The sequence below is a fragment of the Hyperolius riggenbachi genome, chromosome 9 (genome assembly GCF_040937935.1).
Source record: "Hyperolius riggenbachi isolate aHypRig1 chromosome 9, aHypRig1.pri, whole genome shotgun sequence".
Classification (NCBI taxonomy): domain Eukaryota; kingdom Metazoa; phylum Chordata; class Amphibia; order Anura; family Hyperoliidae; genus Hyperolius; species Hyperolius riggenbachi.
In genome coordinates, this window is record NC_090654.1 from 251,561,956 (window position 1) to 251,587,475 (window position 25,520).

At 45.2% G+C, this 25,520-nt stretch overlaps 1 protein-coding gene across 3 annotated transcripts in view; it reads right to left on the reverse strand.

Annotated features, from left to right (window-relative positions):
* Positions 1 to 25,520, reverse strand: part of LTK (leukocyte receptor tyrosine kinase) — a 334,656-nt gene that overhangs the window by 53,617 nt on the left and 255,519 nt on the right. For all 3 annotated transcript variants that reach the window (XM_068254290.1, XM_068254289.1, XM_068254288.1), the window contains 2 exons: positions 5,261 to 5,443; positions 952 to 1,050 (listed from right to left, as the gene is read on the reverse strand). In XM_068254290.1, coding sequence (XP_068110391.1) covers positions 952 to 1,050; positions 5,261 to 5,443 — 282 coding nt within the window. The remainder of the gene's footprint in view (positions 1 to 951; positions 1,051 to 5,260; positions 5,444 to 25,520) is intronic.

Here is a 25,520-nt window from a genome sequence, read left to right on the forward strand (position 1 = left end):
TAAACTGTAATTTTTTTTTTTGCATGTGTTTGTGGGGATAGCCAGGGGACGGGGGAGGGATCAATAGGATTTTAAGTAATATTACATGGATTCATTTTAATTTTTTTTTAACTTTAATATTACTTTTTGGCCACTAGGTGGCATTGAGCACTATAACGGTAGTTAACAGGAAGTGCTCAATCTTTTTTTTTTTTTTTTTTTTACACTTTGTAACTTGCGGTTTTATGAATCAAAATGCCTTGTGATTCATTCACAGGGGATCGGTTGGCTTGAGGAAACTCTAGTTTCCCTTTCCCTATCGATCCCCTGTCATAGCCACTGGGACTGTGCATGCACCCGCCGGGAACATCCCTATTGCCGCTAAGCGGCGCCTGATGGATCTATATATCCGTCCAGTTAAGCTTAGCTGGTTAAATCCCTTTCAAAAAGCAATCATTGCTGAAATTGATCAGGAATCAGCCTGCAGTGTATGGGCAGCTGCCAGATGCTAAACTTGAGATCCGGCATTGGTCGATGCCCAAATTAGTCACTGGGTGCCGCTATAGCTGTGATTCTCATTGCGGCCTATGGTGGAACCCAAATGATCAGTGCTACACTGAAACTGCAGAAGTTCCAACCACTTTGTTTTGTTTCTTTTTACTATTATTTTTGCCTCATGTTTGGCTTTATGGCTTTCTGTTTTTCCATAAAAGAAGGATGTAGCAGGCAGCCAGATTTTTTTTTTTATGCTGTCCACTCCCTTCACTAGATACTCCTCTCTGTCCTTTCACACATACCTTGTCAGTAATGAAAATACAAAGCAGATTACTCAGACAAGAAACAGAAGAACCCAAAGCCTACAGGGTCATAAATAAAGCTGAAATGCTTCTAGCTTCTGTTTCCTACAGGGTCATAAATAAAGTTGAAATACTTCTAGCTTCTGTTTCTGTGCATGCAGAGCAGTGATCTCACCAGCCAAGGGTTGCACAAATATCTCTCCAAATGAATTTATGAAGGAAACACCATCCTGACCATCAGCTGAGACATCATCCAGTTGGGACGTATGTCCACCTATATGAAAACAAGAGAAGAGAGGTAACCAGAAGCACGGCACTTTCCATGTCTGGTACATTTCAACTAGTCAAACCTATAGAGCATGTTGTATAAACAATCAATAATAGTAACAATAACTAGGACTCAAATCTCTTCCCAGGAAGCTCCTGGTCTCTGCTGCTGGAGAGCTTTCATTCACAATGATAACTTTCCTGGAATATGTTATTTAAATACGGCCTTATAGCGGCTTTGTTTTACTGTGTTTAGAACAACAGGGCTTATTTATAATCTACCACTTCCTTTTCCATCCTGCCCTGGAGAGATCAAGCGGAAGAGAGATCAGATTTATATTATGAGGTTTGTAACCATAATTCCATTGTGGGTGTTGTAACCAAGCTGCATATCTTCATGTAGCAAAAGCCTTCCTAGGAACTTGATGAGGCAAACTATTATTATTATAAGCAGAGCATCAGTATTACAAATGAGAATTGAGTGTTTTTAAAGGCTGCAGACTCCATAGCAAGGTTGGCTCATCCTGAGCTTGTGAGGTTTGGGGGCTATACGAGTCAACTGAATGGGACGGATTTCTGAAAAGGCCACAATGGCCAATGGGCGGCTGGGCATGGAAACAAGGTTGCTGCTTATAGAAGAATAGGCTGCAAATGGAATAATGAAAGTGCAAATGGGAGCAACACATAGAAAAGGGGAGGTGCTGCCTAAGGGAGCTGTAGATGAAACAGAGCGATTTCTATAAGTAATAACAATTACAATATTTGTATAGCGCTTTTCTGCTGGCGAACTCCAAGCACTTGCGAGGTAGCCACTAAAGTGCACTCAGTAGGCAGTAGCAGTGTTAGGGAGTCTTGCTCAAGAACTCCTACTGAATGGGTGTTGGCTTGCTGAATAGGAAGAGCCGAGATTTAAACCCAGGTCTCCTGAGGCAGAGCCCTTAACCACTACACTATCCAGCCACTCTAGATGTTACTAATGGAAGAGGGCATTGTGCATGAAAGGGGAGGGGTGCTACTGCGCCTGGAAGAGGAGGGATGCTGCTGGGCCTGGAAGGGGAGGGGTGCTACTGCGCCTGGAAGGGGAGGGGTGCTACTGGGCATGGAAGGGGAGGGGTGCTACTGCGCATGGAAGGGGAGGGGGTGCTACTGCGCTTGGAAGGGGTGCTACTGGGCATGGAAGGGGTGGGTGCTACCGCGCATGGAAGGGGAGGGGGTGCTACTGCGCCTGGAAGGGGAGGGGTGCTACTGGGCATGTAAGGGGTACTTCTGCGCATGGAAGGGATACTTCTACTCATGGAAGAGGTACTTCTACGCATGGAAGGGGTGCTACTGCGCATGGAAGGGGAGCGGTGCTACTGCACATGGAAGGGAAGGGTTGCTACTGCGCATGGAAGGGGAGGGGTGCTACTGCACATAGAAGGGTTGCTACTGCGCATGGAAGGGGAGGGGTGCTACTGTGCATAAAAGGGGAGGGTTGCTACTGCGCATGGAATGGGTGCTACTGCGCATGGAAGGGAAGGGGTACTACTGCGCATGGAAGGGGAGGGTTGCTACTGCGAATGGAATGGGTGCTACTGGGCATGGAAGGGAAGGGGTGCTACTGCGCATGGAAGGAGAGGGGTGCTACTGCCCATGGAAGGGGAGGGGTGCTACTGTGCATGGAAGGGGTGCTACTGCGCATGGAAGGGAAGGGGTACTACTGTGCATGGAAGGGGAGGGGTGCTACTGCGCATGGAAGAGAGGAGTGCTACTGCCCATGGAAGGGGAGGGGTGCTACTGCGCATCGAAAGGGAGGGGTGCTACTGTCCATGGAAGGGGAGGGGTGCTACTGCGCATGGAACGGGAGGTGTGCTACTGCGCATGGAAGGGGTGCTACTGCGCATGGAAGGAGAGGGGTGCTACTTCCCATGGAAGGGGAGGGCTGCTACTGCACATGGAAGGGGAGCCACAAGAAAGTTGGCCTGGTGCAAAAAAACTATAAATCCAGCTTTGAATGGAGAATGGAAATTAGTCATGCCATAACAGATCCACTACTGAACTAAACTGCGCCAGGCTTTACATATCACCCAAGCATCTGGCAGTTAACCTATTGGTTTGTTTTTGTTTCTGTATTGGGGATATTGGTACTTGATTTTTTGCATTAGGTGTGTTAATGGAAGATTGGAAGGTCTGAGAAGGGAATATCATTTTATGGTTGGTGAGAGGGAAGGCGATATGGCTATATTATGGCCAATAGTATTTTACAGCCGTGACATGCTTAGCAGGCGGGTTAGCATGCGTACAGGTTTGTGCGCATAAAAGTAAAGGTTTGCGCACATTAACTTCCCCATTCACGCGCTAAAATTTGGGTTAGCACGTGAACGGGAAAGTTAATGCACGCAAACCTTTACTTTTATGTGCGCCCATTGATTGCTATTAGACTAAGAGGCTCCCCAGGGCCCCCAGCACCTTAATCTCTAGTTATCTGGCTTGCAGTCACTGCCATTTATCTCCTTTTCTTATTGATCTCTGCTTCAAACACAATAGAGGAATGATAGATGAGTGAGTTGTGTGCCCCTCCTACACTGCGCCCTGAGGCTGGAGCCTCTCTTGCCTCTGCCTCGGCCCGGCCCTGCGCATGGTGCTGTATGGAGCTGGTACAGTAAAGAGGAGTGAAGAGGAGATGTTCCCCTGTCATAAGATGGTAATGTAAGGCTCTGCTGCTGCTCTGCATTTACACATGAGCGGGACCAACCCCATGTTGGCAGGGGTCACAGGGGCTATTGCTGCACTCCTACCCACAGGTATTAGGCTCCAAGTTTCTCCAAGTCCATGCGCACAACTTTTAAAGACTCTTTTTATGGTTGACCTTACGTAGTGAGCGAGTCCCTGCGAAATGTGTCGTCTTGGTGCCCAATAATCTTTTTTCTTAAAGGACAACTATCAAAGTTAACTAACATTCTAAACGTATATTTTCAGTTATTAATAGCAAATAGCATTACAAAGGATTTTTTTTTCATCGTTTTATGTGAAGAAAATATGACATTTACAGAGAACAGTTTTCACTCTGAGCATTACTATGGTGGTCTGCGCCCAGCACATCCAGCATACAAAAACAATCTTCATTGGCTTTAATCCTGTGAGTAAAATGTGTTCAGAATGATATAAAGCAGAAATATAGCTTCAAATGTGTGTAAATAATCATCAGCTGCAGCTCTGTGTTCCTGGTCCTGTCTCTCCCTCTCTCTGCCTTGCAATGTAAAGTAAACAGTGTACAGCCAGGGAGATCTCATTCTGAGTTGGGGAGTGTGTGTGTGTGTGTGTGTGTGTGTGTGTGTGTGTGTGTGTGGGTGGGTGTGTGTGGGGGGGGGGGGGGTCATTCAAGTAAGGAAAAAGTACAGGTCCTTCTTTTCAGATCCTTCTCTGTATTTAAAAATACTAATATAATCTGTGAGAAAGCAGGCAGGGCTGAAAATGAATGTAAATACAGTAAAACATCACGATTATGTCATTCACATGCTCAGAGTGTTCCCGGCCACGGTCGTGCGTTGTAGGACGCATGCAGCAGGGCTAGTGCAGGTGCAGTGATGCCCGACTTTGCCGACCGGGAGGGGCAGAAAAAAGTAGGGGAGCAGTGGGCCTCAGGACAGCTCACCATACAGGCCAGCTCCCCCAGTTTGTCCTATATTTTTCAGCTCTGGTATCCTTTAACCGGATACGGACCGCGACGTAGTTTGAATGTACATCCAGCAAGTGGCGCTGCGGCCCTTACTGGCCATAGGTTCAACGTCCCATTAATCGCCAGTCCCCGCTGTTACCGACGACCTCACCACTTTGACCCAGCTGCAATTCGCTCGCCCTGCCGTCTCTATGAAGGCAGAGCACTGTGTGCAGGTCAGGAGCCGTTTTCATTGGCTCCTGGCCCTGTCATCACTGTAAACATTGATTGACAGGGTCAGGAGCCAATGAAAGCAGCTCCTGACCGGCGCACAGCGCTCTGCCGTCATAGAGACGGCAGAGAGAGGAGCCTGCGGTGGGGACTGAATGGTGTGACCGGCGAATTTTTGTGGCGATTCGTTGGGAAGCGGCGTTTTAGTGTATCAGCAGCCTCTGGTCCTTAAGGGTGCAGAGGTTGCTGGTACCGAAGTGGTTAACCTCCAATCTGATGTAAGACTGTTTTTTATTTATTTACATAAATATGTCTAATGCAATGATTAATACTCAGAACGTTAGCCTACCTTGGTAGCCGCCTCCTCCTCCTCCAGATGTACATGGGCCTCCACCACCACCAAAGCCGCCATGTGTGTCCCACTGAAGAGAGGATTTTGCCTGATAACAAGACTGGCCCCCTTCGGCCCCTTCAAGAAGAGACTTCCCAGACCATGGCAACAGCGTGGTGTCACTCCACCCACCACCTCCACCTGAATGGATAGCACAGGAAACAGGAAAACAAGGCAATATTACAGCATGTATAGTAGGGTGACCATATTTTGATTTCCAAAAAAGAGGACGATCACAACAGCATGTGGGCGTGGTCATGGGTGGGGCCAAATATACAAGACCTTAGCAGTTTGCAGTCCAACTTCGTGGGCATGGAGGGCAGTTTTTTTTCCAGACCACATGGTGGAGGGCCGACCGACCACAAAATGCAATCAGATTCGCAGAAGATTTCCCCACAAAATGCAATGAGATTGGCAACAGATTTCCCCACAAATGGAATCCGATTGGCAGCATATTTCTCTACAAATGCAATGAGATTGGCAACAGATTTCCCCACAAATGCAATAAGATTGGCAACAGATTTCCCCACAAATGCAATAAGATTGGCAGCAGATTTCCCCACAAATGCTATAAGATTGGCAGCAGATTTCCCCACAAATGCTATAAGATTGGCAGCAGATTTCCCCACAAATGCTATAAGATTGGCAGCAGATTTCCCCACAAATGCTATAAGATTGGCAGCAGATTTCCCCACTAATGCAATGAGAATTGCTCCCACAGGCCACACAGCACCAGCGTGACAGATCTTATCTGGGGTTTCTTCCTGCTCTTGGCAGCCTATGTGTCCCTCACCTCAGCCCTGCTCCCAGGAGTTATCCTGGGGTCCCCTCCATAGCAGCCGGGGACCTGGTGAGGTTGGCCAGTTCTGCAACTGCACACAGCCATGCCGCCTGCGCATAATGTTCCCGGCCACACCAGGTCGCCAACTGCTACGGAGGGGACCCCAGAATAACGTCTGGGAGTAGAGGGACACAAAGGCTGCAAGGGGCAGGAGGAAGCCCCAGATAAGATCTGTTTGTTTTTTATAAAAAGCCTTGATGTTTCCTTTAAATGCAATGTACCAGTGCTGCAACAAGCTGATTCATTCAGCTAATACCAGCAATGAAAGGGTTACAGGAGACAGATGTGGGCTGTGCTAGCAGGGCTTGCCTGTTCAATGCATGGAAGACAAATGGAGAGAAGAGGTGTCGGCTTACCAGTTAGAGTGTCTGTGGTGTCTGCACGGCCAGTGTCCCTGTCCCATCGGAGCTTCAAGAGCCAGGATGCTGGGACTGAGCTGAGGGGGACACTTGGCACTCTAGGAGCACGCTGCAGACACGAGGCAGGACTGGACTCTTCTGGTAGTCTCTGCCATTTCAAATGAGGATAGGTGCACCACCACGCTATCTCTGCATCTCCTCACTGGCTGTGTCTGGCCCCGACCCGACCTCCTCTGTCCTCCATCCTTCTCCTCCTCCGGGCCAGCGAATTCTCCAGTCCACCCCTGGGCGGAGCAGAGCAGTGCAGCAGGGATTGATTGCCAAAGAGCCGTTTGGGGAGTCGAACATGAGTCAGAAGAGTCGCTTGCAGAGACAGTGTCTCTGCAAGCAGCTCTTCTGACTCGTGTTTGGCTCTCTGTCTCTGCAAGCGGCTCTTCTGACTCCAGTTCGGCTCTCTTGCTCTGCAAGCGGCTCTTCTGCCGCTGGAGTTCAGATCCTGTTCGGCTCTCTCACCGGACAATTCCAAATCCCGGCAGGACGGCCCGGACAGGTCTGAAAAAGTGGACCTGTCCGGGCAAAAGAGGACGCCTGGTCAGCCTAATGTATAGGCTATACTTAACAAGTGGGTAAGTTAAGCACATGATAATAATAACTATCTTGCAGTGCAGACAAATTGTGCATTCATTTCTTCTGTTTTCCAAACAATATTCTGTGACTCCTATTGCAATATTCAAAGCCTGTATTACAGAGGTTGGCATACAGACAGGAAGTTTTGAGTCAGGATAATACCATTTATTAGCTAAAAGAAAAACAGTAATCTTTCAGCTAGTAAGTCTTCTTCAGACTCTCTTCTGTTTCAACAGATTTCCATTGACTGACAATGTTAAAACATACAATCAGAAGATGCTAGATTTTTTTTTTTTGCAAATATAAGTGTCATCCAGATATATTAATTACAAGGGATCTTGCAAGGATTGTGAAGTATTTATGGCAAATTTATAAGACCCCATAGTTTACTTAACCATTTCTGCCACCCGGACGTGAAGCTCACGTCCGGGCGGCTGCTCTGCTGCGGTGTCGTGTTTCGGCGCGCTCCCGCACGCGATTGCGGGCGCGTCCCTGTCCCCCCATGGTGTCCCCTGGTAGCCCTGGGATCAGTGAACGGGAACATGGTTCCCGATTACCGATCCGTCTCCCCAGCAGAAAAACCGAAGCGCTCTTACGAGCAGCTTCAGTTTTTCTGCCCAGAAAAATTTCCGCATCCCCCTTGTACTTCCGCTTAGCGAGAAGCACAAGGAGGGGGACAAAAATTTAGGTTGGCCATCTTGTGACCAAATGGTAAAACTACATCGACATATTTTTTACATTACAATTTACACATATAATAACATTAAAAATTAACTGATTATTTCCCACACCAAAATATTACCCAAATAAAATTTTTAATGGAAAAAAAAATTACAATTAAAAAAAAAAAAAGACATAAATAGTTAACCTAAGGGTCTGAACTTTTTAAATATGCATTTGAAGGGGGTATACCAAATACATTTTTTTAATTATAAGCTTGTAAATAGTGATGGAAGCAAAACTGAAAAAGTGCACCTTTATTTCCAAATAAAATATAGGCGCCAAACATTATGATAGGGACAAAATTTAAATGGTGTCATAAACGAGACAAACGGGCAAATAAAATACATAGGTTTTAATCATGGTAGCTGGGATTATTTTAAAGCTATAATGGCCGAAAACTGAGAAATCATGAATTTTTTCTATTTTTTTCTTATTAATCCTGTTAAAATGCATTTATAAAAAAAATTCTTAGCAAAATGTACCACCCAAAGAAAGTTTAATTAGAGGCAGAAAAAACAAGATATAGATCAATAAATTGTGATAAGTAGTGATAAAGTTATGAGCGAATGAATGGAAGGTGAAAATTGTTCTGATGCATAAGGTGAAAAATCCCAGCGGGCTGAAATGGTTAAAGGACAACCGAGGTGACATGTGACATGATTAGACATGTGTATATATAGTGCCAAACGTACAAACAACTAGGCTGTGTTCCGTTTTTTCAGGTATGCAAGTGACAGTTTCTGCCCGGGTCGGGACCGGGTCAGACTTGGTCAGACTATAGCATAGCCCTGACTGATAAGTAATTACAGCCATAACACACTTTCCTGTCAGTAAGTGGCTTCTGAGAGCAGGAAAGAGATACAAAGAGTCAATAATTCATAGATTTCAGCTCTGACATACTGTACATCAATGAAGGTGTCATTGAGCAGAGAAAATGAAACTGTTTAAAAAAAAGTTAAAAACTAGATTGAAATATAAAATGAAAAATTTCTGCATCCCCCTTGTCAAATAAAAAGTCATCTTTAGGAAAGGGAGGATAGATGCAATTTTTTTTCATCACTTTATTTTCACCCCGGATATTCTTCAATGCCTACACAGACTCAGGCTGACATGGAGAGAAACAGGCTGTATGTTGCTGAGCAGGTGGTAGTGGTGGTGGGGGGGGGGACACTCAGTGATCCCCAGGTGGACCAGTGCCCCAGCATGCCCTAATGTAGCGCCGCCAGAAGCAATAATGCACAAGACATGAATGCTAAGAAAATGAGATGTATTATTCTAAAGGTTAAATGAGATTTGTTAAGCTTAAAATATTAGATTAAGCACTGGAGGAAACATTACAAAAAAATCGCAGGATAAGACAATCTGCAAGCTGTCTGGTTCTGGCAGACACAGCTGAATAAGATAATTTAGGTCTTATCAATTATTTATATTCTGTACATACAGTAATTCTTGTTTTAATTAATAGGGCTTTACTGTTTAACACCCAGTGTCAACTCAAAAATGAACAATCATCTGCAGATCTGAAGATCCATCCTGGTGAATCTGATCTGCAGATGAATGTCAGTTAAACAACGTGCGTATGAGATCTGCAGATATCATAGACTATGAATGCAATTTGCAGGAACAGATTTTTAGTAGGAACAGATCTTTTGCAGATACTGATCTGTTGCATGTGTACAGCATCTGTGTGTGCAGCATCTTGCAAAGATTTCTATCTGATGGGGAGTTCAGCTCCATAGAAAAGACTGTGTAGGTATGGCTCTCATACTACATGGAAGGGGGTAAAATTGGTCTGTGATCTTTCATTTCCCAAAGACTTTTATCTGATGTGTGTACCTACCTTAAGACAGGTGCTCTTTGCCAAGGTGCACTTAGTGGTCTTGCATGCTGGGACACTTGGTTTTGGGCCTTGCAATATCTGATAATGCAAAGGTCCCTGCACGTGTTGTCACTTTTAAATGTATCAGGAGGCTTTGGACTGGAACACAATTTTGAGAACGGACGAATTGCCGCGTTAAACACGAAATTCCCACTAGTTTCTGTTACAAAAATGATCGTAATTACGGAAAACGATTATAATTACGAAATTCCGCATAAACGCGAAAGTTTGCGTGATTTCACAAAATTACGAATTACGCCATAATCATAATTTTGCAAATTGCACAAAGTTTTTCACTACAGATTTCACTACAGATTTCATGTAGAAATCTATTGACAATCTGTGTATGGTGTGTGGAGGGGTTCAACCAGATAGATCCTCCTCTGATCAGACACAGGGCCGGATTTGTACTCTTTACCGCCCAAGGCCACTGTCGCCAGCCCCCCCCCCTTCATTATAGGTAGTAGAGATGACCCCTCCCTCTTCTCTCCAGTATAGGTAGCCAGAGGACCCCTCCCCCTTTCCCTCCAGTATAGGTAGCCAGATGACTCCCTTAATCCTTCCTTTTCCCACCCCCCTTCAGTATAGGTAGCCATATAACTCCCTTAATCCCTCCTTTTCCCACCCCCCTTCAGTATAGGTAGCCAGATAACTCCCTTAATCCCTCCTTTTCCCACCCCCCTTCAGTATAGGTAGCCAGATAACTCCCTTAATCCCTCCTTTTCCCACCCCCCTTCAGTATAGGTAGCCAGATAACTCCCTTAATCCCTCCTTTTCCCACCCCCCTTCAGTATAGGTAGCCAGATAACTCCCTTAATCCCTCCTTTTCCCACCCCCCTTCAGTATAGGTAGCCAGATAACTCCCTTAATCCCTCCTTTTCCCACCCCCCTTCAGTATAGGTAGCCAGATAACTCCCTTAATCCCTCCTTTTCCCACCCCCCTTCAGTATAGGTAGCCAGATAACTCCCTTAATCCCTGCTTTTCCCACCCCCCCTTCAGTATCAGTAGCCAGCTCACCTTCACACTGCAGCAGACATCAGTGTCACTCATTTCTCCACTCATCTCCAGTGCAGAAGCTTCCTCTTCCTTTGCGTCTCCAATCCTGCCCAAGTCCATAGCTGCCGGCCACAATGCAAATGTGCACAGAGAGCAAGGTGGCTGCTGCACAGGTGGCTACCGTGGTCAGGCGCTCATCTGATCTCGCTGCATTGCAGCATTTGCAAGCTTGCAAATGCTGCACCAGTTTAGCCTGCTGCTTTGGTGCCCTTGCTCCTGTGGTGCCCTAGGCCATGGCCTAGGCGGCCTTGGCCTAAATCCGGCCCTGATCAGACAATGAGAGGAGAGGGCAGTGGCGTAGCATTAGCAATGGGGATGTAAAGGTTGAGACTGTACTAGAGCCCCTGGATCAGAGGGGCCCGCCTTCAACTGCTTTATTAGCTCTTTATTGGTGCTAAGCATATCATCTCTGTATGTGCTTTGATTAGTTGTAACCATTAATAGACTGTTGTCTTCCTCAGCGAGGAGAACCCCAGCGCATACCGCTAAGGCTGCATCTGAAATGACCACCAGCTCAGTGTGTAGCACCTAAATAGATTTTCTGCACACTTCACATTCAATTCAGATGCAAATCATATGCAAATCTGCTACTACTTATTATGCAAACAGGAAACTCAGAAGGAGGGGCTGGGAGCAGCTAACCTAATAGTTACATAGTTACAAAGTTAAGAAAAGGTGGGGGGAAAGGCTGCGCATCCCTAAACACATGCTGCAATTGAATGGTTAATCGCACAGGCATACACCGCCTCTGCCAGACTGAAAAATGCATGCCCTGCATCCAAGACAAATGCTAACATTTAACACTTTCCCCCCCCCCACCTTTTCTTAACTTTGTAACTATGGAACTATTAGGTTAGCTGCTCCCAGCCCCTCCTCCTGAGTTTCCTGTTTGCATAATAAGTAGTAGCAGATTTGCATATGATTTGCATCTGAATTGAATGCGAAGTGTGCATAAAATCTATTTAGGTGCTACACACTGAGCTGGTGGTCATTTCAGATGCAGCCTTAGTGGTATGCGCTGGCGTTCTCCTCGCTGTTCAACAAAATGTAAGTAACACATTTTCTTTTTGCTTAGCTGCTCCCAAGGTTTTAAATTTAGGTTAGGTCACTTGCCCGGAGGTTTGCCTCACCGTGGCACAAGTGTCTAGTATAATATACTTTGCATGCAAACCATATTGGAAGCTAAAGTTCCTCCTAGCTTAATAAATGTTAGCATTTGTCTTGGATGCAGGGCATGCATTTTTCAGTCTGGCAGAGGCGGTGTATGCCTGTGCGATTAACCATTCAATTGCAGCATGTGTTTAGGGATGCGCAGCCTTTCCCCCCACCTTTTCTTAATGTTGTCTTCCTCAGCCTACACCTCTCTGACACTGCGGTTGTCTTTTGCAGGCTTTGGTGCTTGTACTCCATATCAATTGTAATGTATAAGGACTGCTTAAGGGGGCCCAATGTAAAACTTACACTGAGGCAGAGATGGATAAGGATGTAATAGGGCCCCAGGTAACGCAGTAGAGCTCCCTTTTATAGATCCCATTCATTGATCGAAGTCCCCCGCAGAAAAACCGACAGCTTCTTATCAGAGGCTGCGGTTTTTCTGAGTTACAACATGTTTCCCGTCCTCCTAATGCTTCGATCATGCTTCCAGGACTTTTTGACTGTGGCCATCTTGTGTCCAAATAGTAAAACTACACCCACATGTATTTTTTATTAAACAAATACATTATTTTACATTTGAAATTAACGGTTTTCCTCCCACACCACAAATTACCCAAATACATTTTTTTATAAAAAAAATAAAAAAAACTACATTGAAAAGAAAACATAAATAGTTACCTAAGGGCCTGAGCTTTTTAACCACTTAACGACCGCCCCCAGCCGATGGGCGGCGGCAAAGTCCGGGCCCAAACGACCGCAATACGCCCATCGGCGGGGGCGGCTGCGGGAGTGGCTATGCGGCGATCGCGTCATTTGTGACGCGATCAGCCGCCGGGGACTGGCTCCGCCCACCGCTCGCTGTAACCCGCCGGCCGTTCGGAAGCGCCGGCGGGTTACTAGCTGCCCGATCGCCGCACGGAAAGTGTATAATAGGCTTTGTAATGTATACAAAGCCTATTATACTGGCTGCCTCCTGCCCTGGTGGTCCCAGTGTCCGAGGGACCACCAGGGCAGGCTGCAGCCACCCTAGTCTGCACCCAAGCACACTGATTTCCCCCCCCCCTGCCCCCTGATCGCCCACAGCACCCCTCAGACCCCCCCCCCCTGCCCACCCCCCAGACCACTGTTTGCACCCAATCACCCCCCTAATCACCCATCAATCACTCCCTGTCACTATCTGTCAACGCTATTTTTTTTTAGTCCCTAATCTGCCCCCTACTCCCTCCTGATCACCCCCCCACCCCTCAGATTCTCCCCAGACCCCCCCCAGACCCCCCCCCCTGTGTACTGTATGCATCTATCCCCCCTGATCACCTGTCAATCACCTGTCAATCACCCGTCAATCACCCCCTGTCACTGCCACCCATCAATCAGCCCCTAACCTGCCCCTTGCGGGCAATCTGATCACCCACCCACACCAATAGATCGCCCGCAGATCCGACATCAGATCACCTCCCAAATGCAGTGTTTACATCTCTTCTCTCCTCTAAACACCCACTAATTACCCATCAATCACCCATCAATCACCCCCTATCACCACCTGTCACTGTTACCCATCAGATTAGACCCTAATCTGCCCCTTGCCGGCACCCAATCACCCGCCCACACGCTCAGATTGCCCTCAGACCCCCCCTTATCAATTCGCCAGTGCAATATTTACATCTGTTATTCCCTGTAATAACCCACTGATCACCTGTCAATCACCCATCAATCACCCCCTGTCACTGCCACCCATCAATCACCCCCTGTCACTGCCGCCCATCAATCAGCCCCTAACCTGCCCCTTGCGGGCAATCTGATCACCCACCCACACCAATAGATCGCCCGCAGATCCGACATCAGATCACCTCCCAAGTGCAGTGTTTACATCTCTTCTCTCCTCTAAACACCCACTAATTACCCATCAATCACCCCCTATCACCACCTGTCACGGTTACCCATCAGATTAGACCCTAATCTGCCCCTTGCGGGCACCCAATCACCCGCCCACACCGCAGAACGTCCTCAGACCCCAGCCCTGATCACCTCGCTAGTGCATTGCTTGCATCTATTTTGCCCCCTCTAATCACACCTTGAGACACCCATCAATCACCTCCTGTCACCCCCTAGCACACCTTCCCATCAGATCAGGCCCTAATTTGCCCCGTGTGGGCTCCTGATCACTCGGCCAAACCCTCAGGTCCCCCTCAGACCCCCTTCCGATCACCTCCCCAGTGCATTGATTGCATCTATTTTCCCCTCTAACCGCCCCCTGAGACACCCATCAATCACCTCCTGTCACCCCCTAGCACTCCTATCCATCAGATCAGGCCCAAAACATCCTGTCATCTAAGAGGCCACCCTGCTTATGACCGGTTCCACAAAATTTGCCCCCTCATAGACCACCTGTCATCAAAATTTGCAGATGCTTATACCCCTGATCAGTCATTTTGAGAAATTTGGTTTCCAGACTACTCACAGTTTTGGGCCCGTAAAATGCCAGGGCAGTATAGGAACCCCACAAGTGACCCCATTTTAGAAAGAAGACACCCCAAGGTATTCTGTTAGATGTATGATGAGTTCATAGAAGATTTTATTTTTTGTCAAAAGTTAGCGGAAATTAGATTTTTATTGTTTTTTTCACAAAGTGTCATTTTTCACTAACTTGTGACAAAAAATAAAATCTTCTATGAACTCACCATACCCCTAACGGAATACCTTGGGGTGTCTTCTTTCTAAAATGGGGTCACTTGTGGGGTTCCTATACTGCCCTGGCATTTTAGGGGCCCTAAACCGTGAGGAGTAGTCTAGAAAACAAATGCCTCAAAATGACCTGTGAATAGGACGTTGGGCCCCTTAGCGCACCTAGGCTGCAAAAAAGTGTCACACATGTGGTATCGCCATACTCAGGAGAAGTAGTATAATGTGTTTTGTGGTGTATTTTTACACATACCCATGCTGGGTGGGAGAAATCTCTCTGTAAATGGACAATTGTGTGTAAAAAAAATCAAAAATGTGTCATTTACAGAGATATTTCTCCCACCCAGCATGGTTATATGTAAAAATACATCACAAAACACATTATACTACTTCTTCAGAGTACGGCGATACCACATGTGTGACACTTTTTTGCAGCCTAACTGTGCTAAGGGGCCCAAAGTCCAATGAGTACATTTAGGGTTTCACAGGTCATTTTGAGACATTTGGGTTCAAGACTACTCCTCACGTTTTAGGGCCCCTAAAATGCCAGGGCAGTATAGGAACCCCACAAGTGACCCCATTTTAGAAAGAAGACACCCCAAGGTATTCTGTTAGGTGTATGATGAGTTCATTGAAGATTTTATTTTTTGTCACAAGTTAGCGGAAATTGATATGTATTGTTTTTTTTTTCACAAAGTGTCATTTTCCGCTAACTTGTGACAAAAAAAAAAATCTTCTATGAACTCACCATACTCCTAACAGAATACCTTGGGGTGTCTTCTTTCTAAAATGGGGTCACTTGTGGGGTTCCTATACTGCCCTGGCATTTTAGGGGCCCTAAACCGTGAGCAGTAGTCTAGAATCCAAAGGCCTCAAAATGACCTGTGAATAGGACGTTAGGCCCCTTAGCGCACCTAGGTTGCAAAAAAGTGTCACACATGTGGTATCGCCGTACTCAGAAGAAGTAGTATATTGTGTTTTGGGGTGTATTTTTACACATACCCATGCTGGGTGGGAGAAATATCTCTGTAAAAGGACAATTGTGTGTAAAAAAAATCAAACAATTGTCATTTACAGAGATATTTCTCCCACCCAGCATGGGTATGTGTAAAAATACACCCCAAAACACATTATACTACTTCTCCTGAGTACGGCGGTACCACATGTGTGGCACTTTTTTGCACCCTAAGTGCGCTAAGAGGCCCAAAGTCCAATGAGTACCTTTAGGATTTCACAGGTCATTTTGCGACATTTGGTTTCAAGACTACTCCTCACGGTTTAGGGCCCCTAAAATGCCAGGGCAGTATAGGAACCCCACAAATGACCCCATTTTAGAAAGAAGACACCCCAAGGTATTTCGTTAGGAGTATGGTGAGTTCATAGAAGATTTTATTTTTTGTCACAAGTTAGCGGAAAATGACACTTTGTGAAAAAAAAACAATTAAAATCAATTTCCGCTAACTTGTGACAAAAAAAAAAAAATCTTCTATGAACTCACAATCCTCCTAACGGAATACCTTAGGGTGTCTTCTTTCTAAAATGGGGTAATTTGTGGGGTTCCTATACTGTCCTGGCATTTTAGGGGCCCTAAACCGTGAGGAGTAGTCTTGAAACGAAATTTCTCAAAATGACCTGTGAAATCCTAAAGGTACTCATTGAACTTTGGGCCCCTTAGCGCAGTTAGGGTGCAAAAAAGTGCCACACATGTGGTATCGCCGTACTCAGGAGAAGTAGTATAATGTGTTTTGGGGTGTATTTTTCCACATACCCATGCTGAGTGGGAGAAATATCTCTATAAATAGACAATTGTGTGTAAAAAAAATAAAACAATTGTCATTTATGGAGATATTTCTCCCACCCAGCATGGGTATGTGTAAAAATACACCCCAAAACACATTATACTACTTCTCCTGAGTACGGCAATACCACATGTGTGGCACTTTTTTGCAGCCTAACTGCGCTAAGGGGCCAAAAGTCCAATGAGCATCTTTAGGCTTTACAGGGGTGCTTACAATTAGGCACCCCCCAAAATGCCAGGACAGTGAACACACCCCACAAATGACCCCATTTTGGAAAGTAGACACTTCAAGGTATTCAGAGAGGAGCATAGTGAGTCCGTGGCAGATTTCATTTTTTTTGTCGCAAGTTAGAAGAAATGGAAACTTTTTTTTTTTTCTTTTTTTTGTCAGAAAGTGTCATTTTCCGCTAACTTGTGACAAAAAATAAAATCTTCTATGAACTCACCATGCCTCTCACTGAATACTTTGGGATGTCTTCTTTCCAAAATGGGGTCATTTGGGGGGTATTTGTACTATCCTGGAATTTTAGCCCCTCATGAAACCTGACAGGTGCGCAGAAAAGTCAGAGATGCTTGAAAATGGGAAAATTCACTTTTGGCACCATAGTTTGTAAACGCTATAACTTTTACCCAAACCAATAAATATACGCTGAATGGGGTTTTTTTTTTATCAAAAACATGTTTGTCCACATTTTTCGCGCTGCATGTATACAGAAATTTTACTTTATTTGAAAAATGTCAGCACAGAAAGTTAAAAAAATCATTTTTTTGCCAAAATTCATGTCTTTTTTGATGAATATAATAAAAAGTAAAAATCGCAGGAGCAATCAAATAGCACCAAAAGAAAGCTTTATTAGTGACAAGAAAAGGAGGTAAAATTCATTTAGGTGGTAGGTTGTATGAGCGAGCAAAAAACCGTGAAAGCTGCAGTGGTCTGAATGGAAAAAAAGTGCCTGGTCCTTAAGGGGTAGAAAGACTGTGGTCCTGAAGTGGTTAAATATGTATGTCAAAGGAGTATATTAATATAACTTTTTAAATTATAGGCTTGTAAATAGTGATGGACGCAAATTGAAAAAATCCACCTTTATAGCCAAATAAAATATCGGCGCCATACATTGTGATAAGGACATAATTTAAATGGTGTAATAAGCGGGACAAATGGGCAAATTAAATACATGGTAGTTATGGTAGCATGAATTAATTTCAAACTATAATGTCCAAAAACTGAGAAATAATGATTTTTTTCCCATTTCTTTCTTAATATTCCTGTTAAAATGGATTTAGAATAAATTAATTCTTAGCAAAATGTATCACCCAAAGAAAGCCCAATTGGTGGTGGAAAAAACAAGATATAGATCAATTAATTGTGATGAGTAGTGATAAAGTTATTGGCAAATGAATGGAAGGTGAAAGTTGCTCAGATGCAAAAAAAATAAACAACCCTGTGGCCTTAAAGGGGAACTGAAGAGAGAGGTATATGGAGGCTGCCATGTTTATTTCCTTTTAAGCAATACCAGTTGCCTGGCAGCCCTGCTGATCCTCTGCCTCTAATACTATTAGCCATAGCCCCTGAACAAGCATGCAGCAGATCAGGTGTTTCAGACTTTAAAGTCAGATCTGACAAGACTAGCTGCATGCTTGTTTCTGGCGTTCTTCAGATACTACTGCAGAGAAATAGACCAGCAGGGCTGCCAGGCAACTGGTATTGATTAAAAGAAAATAAATATGTCAGCCTCCGTATATCTCTTACTTCAGTTCCTCTTTAAGTGGTTAATGATTCTTGATTGTACAATCTTACCAAACGTATGTAGTAGAAGGGCTAACTGAGTAAATGTACTCTGTGGGATACTTAAAGCGGAATATAACCCTGCATTTCAACTTTGCTCTAAAACATTATTTACAGTATATTATATGCAACCAGCATTTTTTTTTTACTAGACCAGCATTGGAAGGGTTACACAGTGCTTTAAAGTTCCTGGAGATTTCTGCAGACGCATCCGAAGCTGACATAGATACATTTTGTTTACATAAATGTATCTAAGTGTTGAATGTGACTCATCTCTTTGACTGAGAAGGAGTTGGAGGACAGCCAAAGAGTGTGTAACATTTCTCAATAGATACATATAACTAAATAGAATGCAACAATCTGAACTTCTGCATATCTCTCCACGGAACTTGAAACCTCTATGTTTAACCCTTCCAATGCTGGTCTAGTAAAAAAAAAAAATCTTTTTGCATATAATATGCTGTAAATAATGTTTTAGAGCAAAGTTGAAATGCAGGGTTATATACCGCTTTAACTCCTTTACGAACGCGTCACGCCGATTGGCGTGAAGTCGGTGTCTCCCCCCAAACCGTGTAACACCAATTGGCATCAAGTCCTGGGGGCGTGTTTTGCTGGGGACCGTGCGTGCCAATGTGTGCCCATCCCGGTTTGTATGACGGAGCTCAGCTCCGTCATTTGTGTGCACGGATGTGTGGCTCTGCAGCAAGCCATTAAAGTTGCAGAGCTCTAATTTAACCACTTGAGGACCCACCCTTTACCCCCCCTTAACGACCAGCGCTGTTGTTGCTGATCTGTGCTGGGTGGGCTCTCCAGCCCCCAGCACAGATCAGCGTGCAGGCAGAGCGACCAGATCGCCCCCCCTTTTTTCCCCACTAGGGGGATGATGTGCTGGGGGGGTCTGATCGCTCCTGCCTGCGGGTGTTGCGGGGGGGGGGCACCTCAAAGCCCCCCTCCGCGGCGAAATCCTCCCCCTCCCTCTCCTACCTGGCCCCCCCTGGAGATCGGGCTGCACAGGACGCTATCCGTCCTGTGCAGCCAGTGACGGGACGTCCCCTGTCACATGGCGGCGATCCCCGGCCGCTGATTGGCCGGGGATCGCCGATCTGCCTTACAGCGCTGCTGCGCAGCAGCGCCGTACAAATGTAAACAAAGCGGATTATTTCCGCTTGTGTTTACATTTAGCCTGCGAGCCGCCATCGGCGGCCCGCAGGCTATTCACGGAGCCCCCCGCCGTGAATTGACAGGAAGCAGCCGCTCGCACGAGCGGCTGCTTCCTGATTAATCAGCCTGCAGCTGGCGACGCAATACTGTGTCGCTGGTCCTGCAGCTGCCACTTTGCCGACGCGCGTTATGAGTGCGCGGTCGGCAAGTGGTTAAAAAGGAAATAGCCTGGTCACTGCGTTGCATTGTGGGAAATAGCTGTTTACAGCTGTTTCCAACTCCCAAGAAAGCAAGCAGCAGCTACTTTCACTAACATCACCTGCCAGCAGTAAAAATGGCACCATGTGATAAATGTCGGAATGTAAATCAGGGAGAGGAAAGATTTTACAATGAGCAAACACTGACTAAATCATTTATACATAATTATTGTAAAAATGATGCACTTTTTTCATTACATTATTTTCACTGGAGTTCCTCTTTAAAAGGTTGGGTCCACACTTGTATGCGTAGAAACTACATACATAAATTCATAGACGTTTTTTGGACAACATAATCTGACCAATCAGGCAAACAACCAGTAAAGTGGATGATGCTATTTTCCCTCAAGGCTGGTTAACTTTGACAGCCCCATGTAATGTATACATTCTCATACATCACTCTCCTTTATGTGAACTCCTTTGCATCTTAAATTAAGGGCCATACCATCCTCACTATTTTATTGCACAGCATTTACAGTTCAGCGGCAGGTCATGACGATCGCAATGGTTTTTAAAAGTTTTACAGAGATGACAAACACAGGCTGGGACAAAGGGATAACGAGGGCCCTGTGCATAGCTAGTGATACCGCTATACACAATACAATGCTGTAATATGGCACAGGAAAAAGTACATTCAAAAAGGGTGCACATCAATCTGTACAGTTCCAGTCCTGTCCTGTCAGTTTTCCTCAGTTTTGTATCAGTTTTCTATGGTTGAGCTGTGAGCTCACACATATACAATGTGTACAGTTCCATTCCTGTCAGGTAAAACTGATGAAAACTGACAGGACTGGAATGGAACTGTACACATTTTAGGCTACTTTCACACATTACACGTCGCAAAGCATTGTGAAACGCTTTCTTGACACTCCCCCGTCAAAGTGGCCATTAATCTGAATGAGACATGCAGGGGCGTAGCGAGAATCCTAAGAGATCCAGTGCACTTTTAGGCATGCCAGCTGGAAATTGGTGTGGCCATGCGCCAAAATGTGTGTGTGGTCATGGGTGGAGCCAAATTTACATGAACTTAACAGCGATCGAGGTAGGCCTGCCTAGCAAAATGTTGGATGAAGCTACCTCTCCATTAATACAAAAAAATAAAAAAATGCAGCATATCACATAAATAGTCCCTTAAACATAACTAGGCAGCGTTACCTGGCTTCTGTGCTGGCTTGTCTGGCTTTCTGCTGGGCAGGCTGGCCTGCTATCAGGCTATCTGGCAGTTCTCCCATAGCATTCCCTGACCTTCTAGTGGACCCCCTCCCATGCTCTCACGGGCCCCCCATTGAGGCACCACAACTCCCAGCATGCCTCCATAGAAGAACCACTGCTCTCTGCATGCCCCTATAAAGGCATCACAGCACCCAACATGGCACCACAGCACCCAGTATGCCCACATAGAGGCAACACAGCACCCAGCATACCCCAGATTTATGCACCACAGCACCCAGCATGCCTGCCATTGAGATACCACAGCTGACTCTGCCTGGGGGACATCCGGGGCACCCCAGAATAGATCGGGGCACGTGCCACGGATCTTTGGGGCTAACAACGCCCCTGGAGACATGCCACAGTTCCTGTGGTGCGATGCAATGCGAAGTGGTCACGATGACGCAGAGGAGACACAGATTATGCAGTGCGCTGCTGCCCCGTGTGGCAAGCATTTTCATTGGAGTTAACGGCACCGCAACAATCTATTTAAATTGTTGCCGTGTAGCGCACATGTGCCAATCGGGAGAAAAACAGTGACGTACTTCCTGTCCACCACTGTTTGGGGGTGGAGCTAAAATATTGCCTTGTTAACACTCTCTGCAGCAGGCTATTATGCACGGGTGAATGATGCGGTGCAATTGTCCTGCCCTTGACTCCATTGCTCCAGACAAACTACAGTGAGTGTAAGCCAGTTAATATAAGTAAAGCAAAGCAGGGTTATTCACCTAATGGCTAGACACATGTATGTACATAATAAATAAATACTTGTCTTCACACAATCAGTGTTGCGTAAGTGGTGGTATGGAGGGTGCCCAATTCCTCCATCCAAACCTGAGCGGAACGGACAAACGCCAAAGGACCATGTCCTTTGGGTATAACCCAATTCAGGATTATGAGTATAAACTTTAATAAAAAACTTCCAAGACTTCCAACAAAGTCGTGCTATGACCCCTCTGGAGGAGCCTCTTCCCTAACAGAGAAGACAGGGGTGACCCGGAAGTTATAACAAAGCCAAGATAGCAGCAGCGATTTTTAAATTAAAATCGAACGAAACTATTTGGTGTAGAATCATGATTCAGGCATCAAATGAAAGAGGAGAGCACAAGCTACAGAAAGGTATGCATCTTTAAGTACTTTGAAGTACTGGTCGGAGTCTTAAAGGCATGCCCATGAAAGGTGCTCGGAGTCCCTTTAAAGGCTTGTGAATGTGATTTACCCTGTTCCTGTGAACACTTAGGCCTCTTTTCCACGGACAGTTGAATTGTGTGCTCAGCAAGCAGTTACCAGGCAGCAGTGAGTAGTTGCCAGGCAGCAGCATGCATTTGTGAGAGTTTGAGAGGCATTTCATTGCCTATCAACAGTCCGTGGAAAAGAGGCCTTACATAGTTGTTTGGGTGGAAAAAGACATACGCCCACCGAGTTCAACTAGAAAATGAAGTACAACACCAGCCTGCATCCTCACATATCGCTGTTGATCCAGAAGAAGGTGAAAGACCCTTACAAGGCATGGTCCAATTAGCCTCAAAAGGTAAAAAAATTCCTTCCCGACTCCAGATAAAATCCCTGGATAAACACCAAAGGGAATTACCTAGTAATTATAGCCCTTGGATGTCTTGCAACGCAAGGAAAGCACCTAAGCCCCCCTTAAATGCAGATATAGAATTTGCCATATATATTTCCTGTGTTAATACAGTCCACACTGTAATCACTCTTACCGTAAGAACAGGGCCAGTTCAAGTAACAATTGGGCCCTAGGGCAAAATTAGCCTGGGGGCCCCACAACAGACACCCCTGACCAAAAAGCGTCAGAGGCCATTTGTTGCAGCCAAATTTCCCTCCTGGGCCCCTGAGCTGGCTGCGGACCCTCCCCCAATCACCCCCCAACTTAACAGACTCTGCAGAGTCCCTGGGGAGCAACAGTTAAGATGGGGGAGGGACACCTTGGGGGCCCTACAGGCTCTGGGGCCCTGGGGCAATTGCCCATTTTTTCCTATGGTAGCTCCGGCCCTGGTAATGAACCCTTTCTTAAATACATGGCTAAAACTTTTTTCCTCCATACGCAGATCATGTCCCCTAATCCTTTGCACAAACCTAGGGACAAAAAGCTAATCTGCCAAGCTTTTATATTGCCCCTTTCTCAGAGGAACACATATAGCATCCAGATGTGTTTTCTTTTTTTCTTTTGAATTGACAATGAGGCAAGACATGTAAATTAAACAGATAAACCTCTCTCTCTGAAAGGTAAGCAGGGGCGGACCTCCCATGAAGCTTCCTGAATCACGTGATTTAGGCGCCAGAATAGGGAGTGGTGTTTAGGTCATCTGGCGTCTGCCTCCTCTCCACTTTCCCGCCCACCTTCTTGGCACATACATTACCCTCCACACCTACGCTTCCCCAAATCCCTGTTCTCATTCGACACCGGTTGCCCATGACATCGTAAGCAGGAGAGGTGTGGATATATGCCTGTTATCGAGGCATGCTACAGTAACACCCCATCACAGCCAATCACAGCTGCCCAATGCTCCTTTTGCTAATTGGTGCCGATGGCCTTGTGGGCAGGACCTCGGCACCGTCATTGGGTTAATAGCTGCACTCGATCAGCAGCAGTGACATCTGATAGGTCACTGTTACTGATGGGGTTTATATGGTGAGTAGTACATACAGTATGATGTGATGTAAATATGATGGGATAGTTCAGGCTAGAAACAGCCCTGAAGGTAAGACTTCACTAGCACCTTTGGATGATCAGGAGTACTCATTTGTGAGAGGTTCTCTATAATATGCATTTATTCTCCACAAGGCAGTACAAGTGCACTTGAAAGGCTTAAAGAGACTCTGTAACAAAATTTTGAGCCTTATTTCTTCTATGCCTGTGGTAATGTGGTATGTCTAACTGCAGCCTTTTCTAGTTGCACTGTCTCTGTAATAAATCTTATCTTCTTTCCTCTGTCGGCTCTGTCGGGCTCAGGCTGGAATGTGTGGAATGTGCAGCACTGCTTGTCATTTTTCAGAAGCTATACACACCCTCTCCAAGCTCTGCATGAGTCACGCAGTAAGCTGTTCTCAGCATATCAGCATATCAGCATGGTTAGAAGCCATGTGTTTTGTTTGTAAACACTGCCTAAAACTGTTAATTACAAGCCAGGATTGCAGCAGGGAGTGGCAGAAACAGCACAGAGGGGCCCAGGAGAAACATAATGAAGAGAATGGTATGCTTTTTATTGTAAGAATTTTAGAGTACAGATTCTCTTTAAGTGAGCATATGTAACACATCACACATCCATCTGTTATTACTTCACCTCAGGCATACATTCTTATATGATACGGTAATAAAAGGTACATTACACTTCAGGATCAAGCAGACAGCACCAAAATGACCTGACGGCCCAAAGGATTGTTTAACCTAAATTTTTATGTGATAGTAAACTTTTCTCTTTCCCTCACACTGTCTCTTGTGTGTCATCCATTCCTGTTTCTGTAATTGTAAAGAAAAGGCACTTTATAACCTACAAGTCTGTAAAACTATAAACACACGGTAACATCACTGAGGAATTGTGATTGGAACTATATTTTCTGTAGATGTGAACATACGCATTCTTCTAACACAAGAAATATGGACAGGAGAAGCCGGGGGAAAAAAAGGTAAAATAGTTGCCTGGCGTGAAATATTGGAAAATGACTGAAAATTATGTTACTGTGGAAAATACCTTTTAAAGTTAGGGTCTTTGTATACACAAGACATGCTATGTGTCAGGGAATACATTCAATGAGCAAGCGCACCACCAAATAGCAGTAAACTAGTTTCACGCTTTTTACATATGATTCAGTTACTTTGGGCACAAAACCAAACTGCTTGACATAATGTATACATGTGGCGCTTGGTCTGCTGAAGACCACATCTAGTTGCTCCTTTAATTGCGTGATGAAGCAGGATTGCACCTGCGAAACGTGTTGCCCTGTGAAGTAGTTGATTAAAGTTTTTGAACTGAAAACAACATTGTTGTGTCTTCTATTGGAGAGGTAAGTTCACCGCTGCCACCCTTTTTAACGTTTTTAGAAAGTTGTTTTTACTCTGTTTGGCGACTCTGTACAAGTTTACAGTGTAGTGTATACATGTATACCTTTTCCTTAACAATCTCATTTTGGTGCTGAACTTACACTATATGCCACTCCAGAAATCTTACAGCTAATGAACTTTACCCAACATTAACCGTGATTTATAAGGTATAGAGTACAAAAAAGGGAATAATTTGTTGATAATTAGAATAAATGCAAAACAATTGTGGAAAGTGTACACATTAAACTTTAAGTGACATGTGACATGATGAGATAGACGTGTATGTACAGTGCCAAGCACACAAATAACTATGCTGTGTTCCTTTTTTTCTTTCTCTGCCTGAAAGAGTTAAGTATCAGGTATGTAAGTGGCTGACTCAGTCCTGACTCACACAGGAAGTGACTACAGTATGACCCTCAATGATAAGAAATTCCAACTATAAAACACTTTCCTAGCAGAAAATGGTTTCTGAGAGGAAGAAAGAGATAAAAAGGGGAATTTCTTATCAGTGAGAGTCACACTGTAGTCACTTCCTGTCTGAGTCAGGACTGAGTCAGCCACTTACATACCTGATATTTAACTCTTTCAGGCAGAGAAAGAAAAAAAGGAACACAGCATAGTTATGTG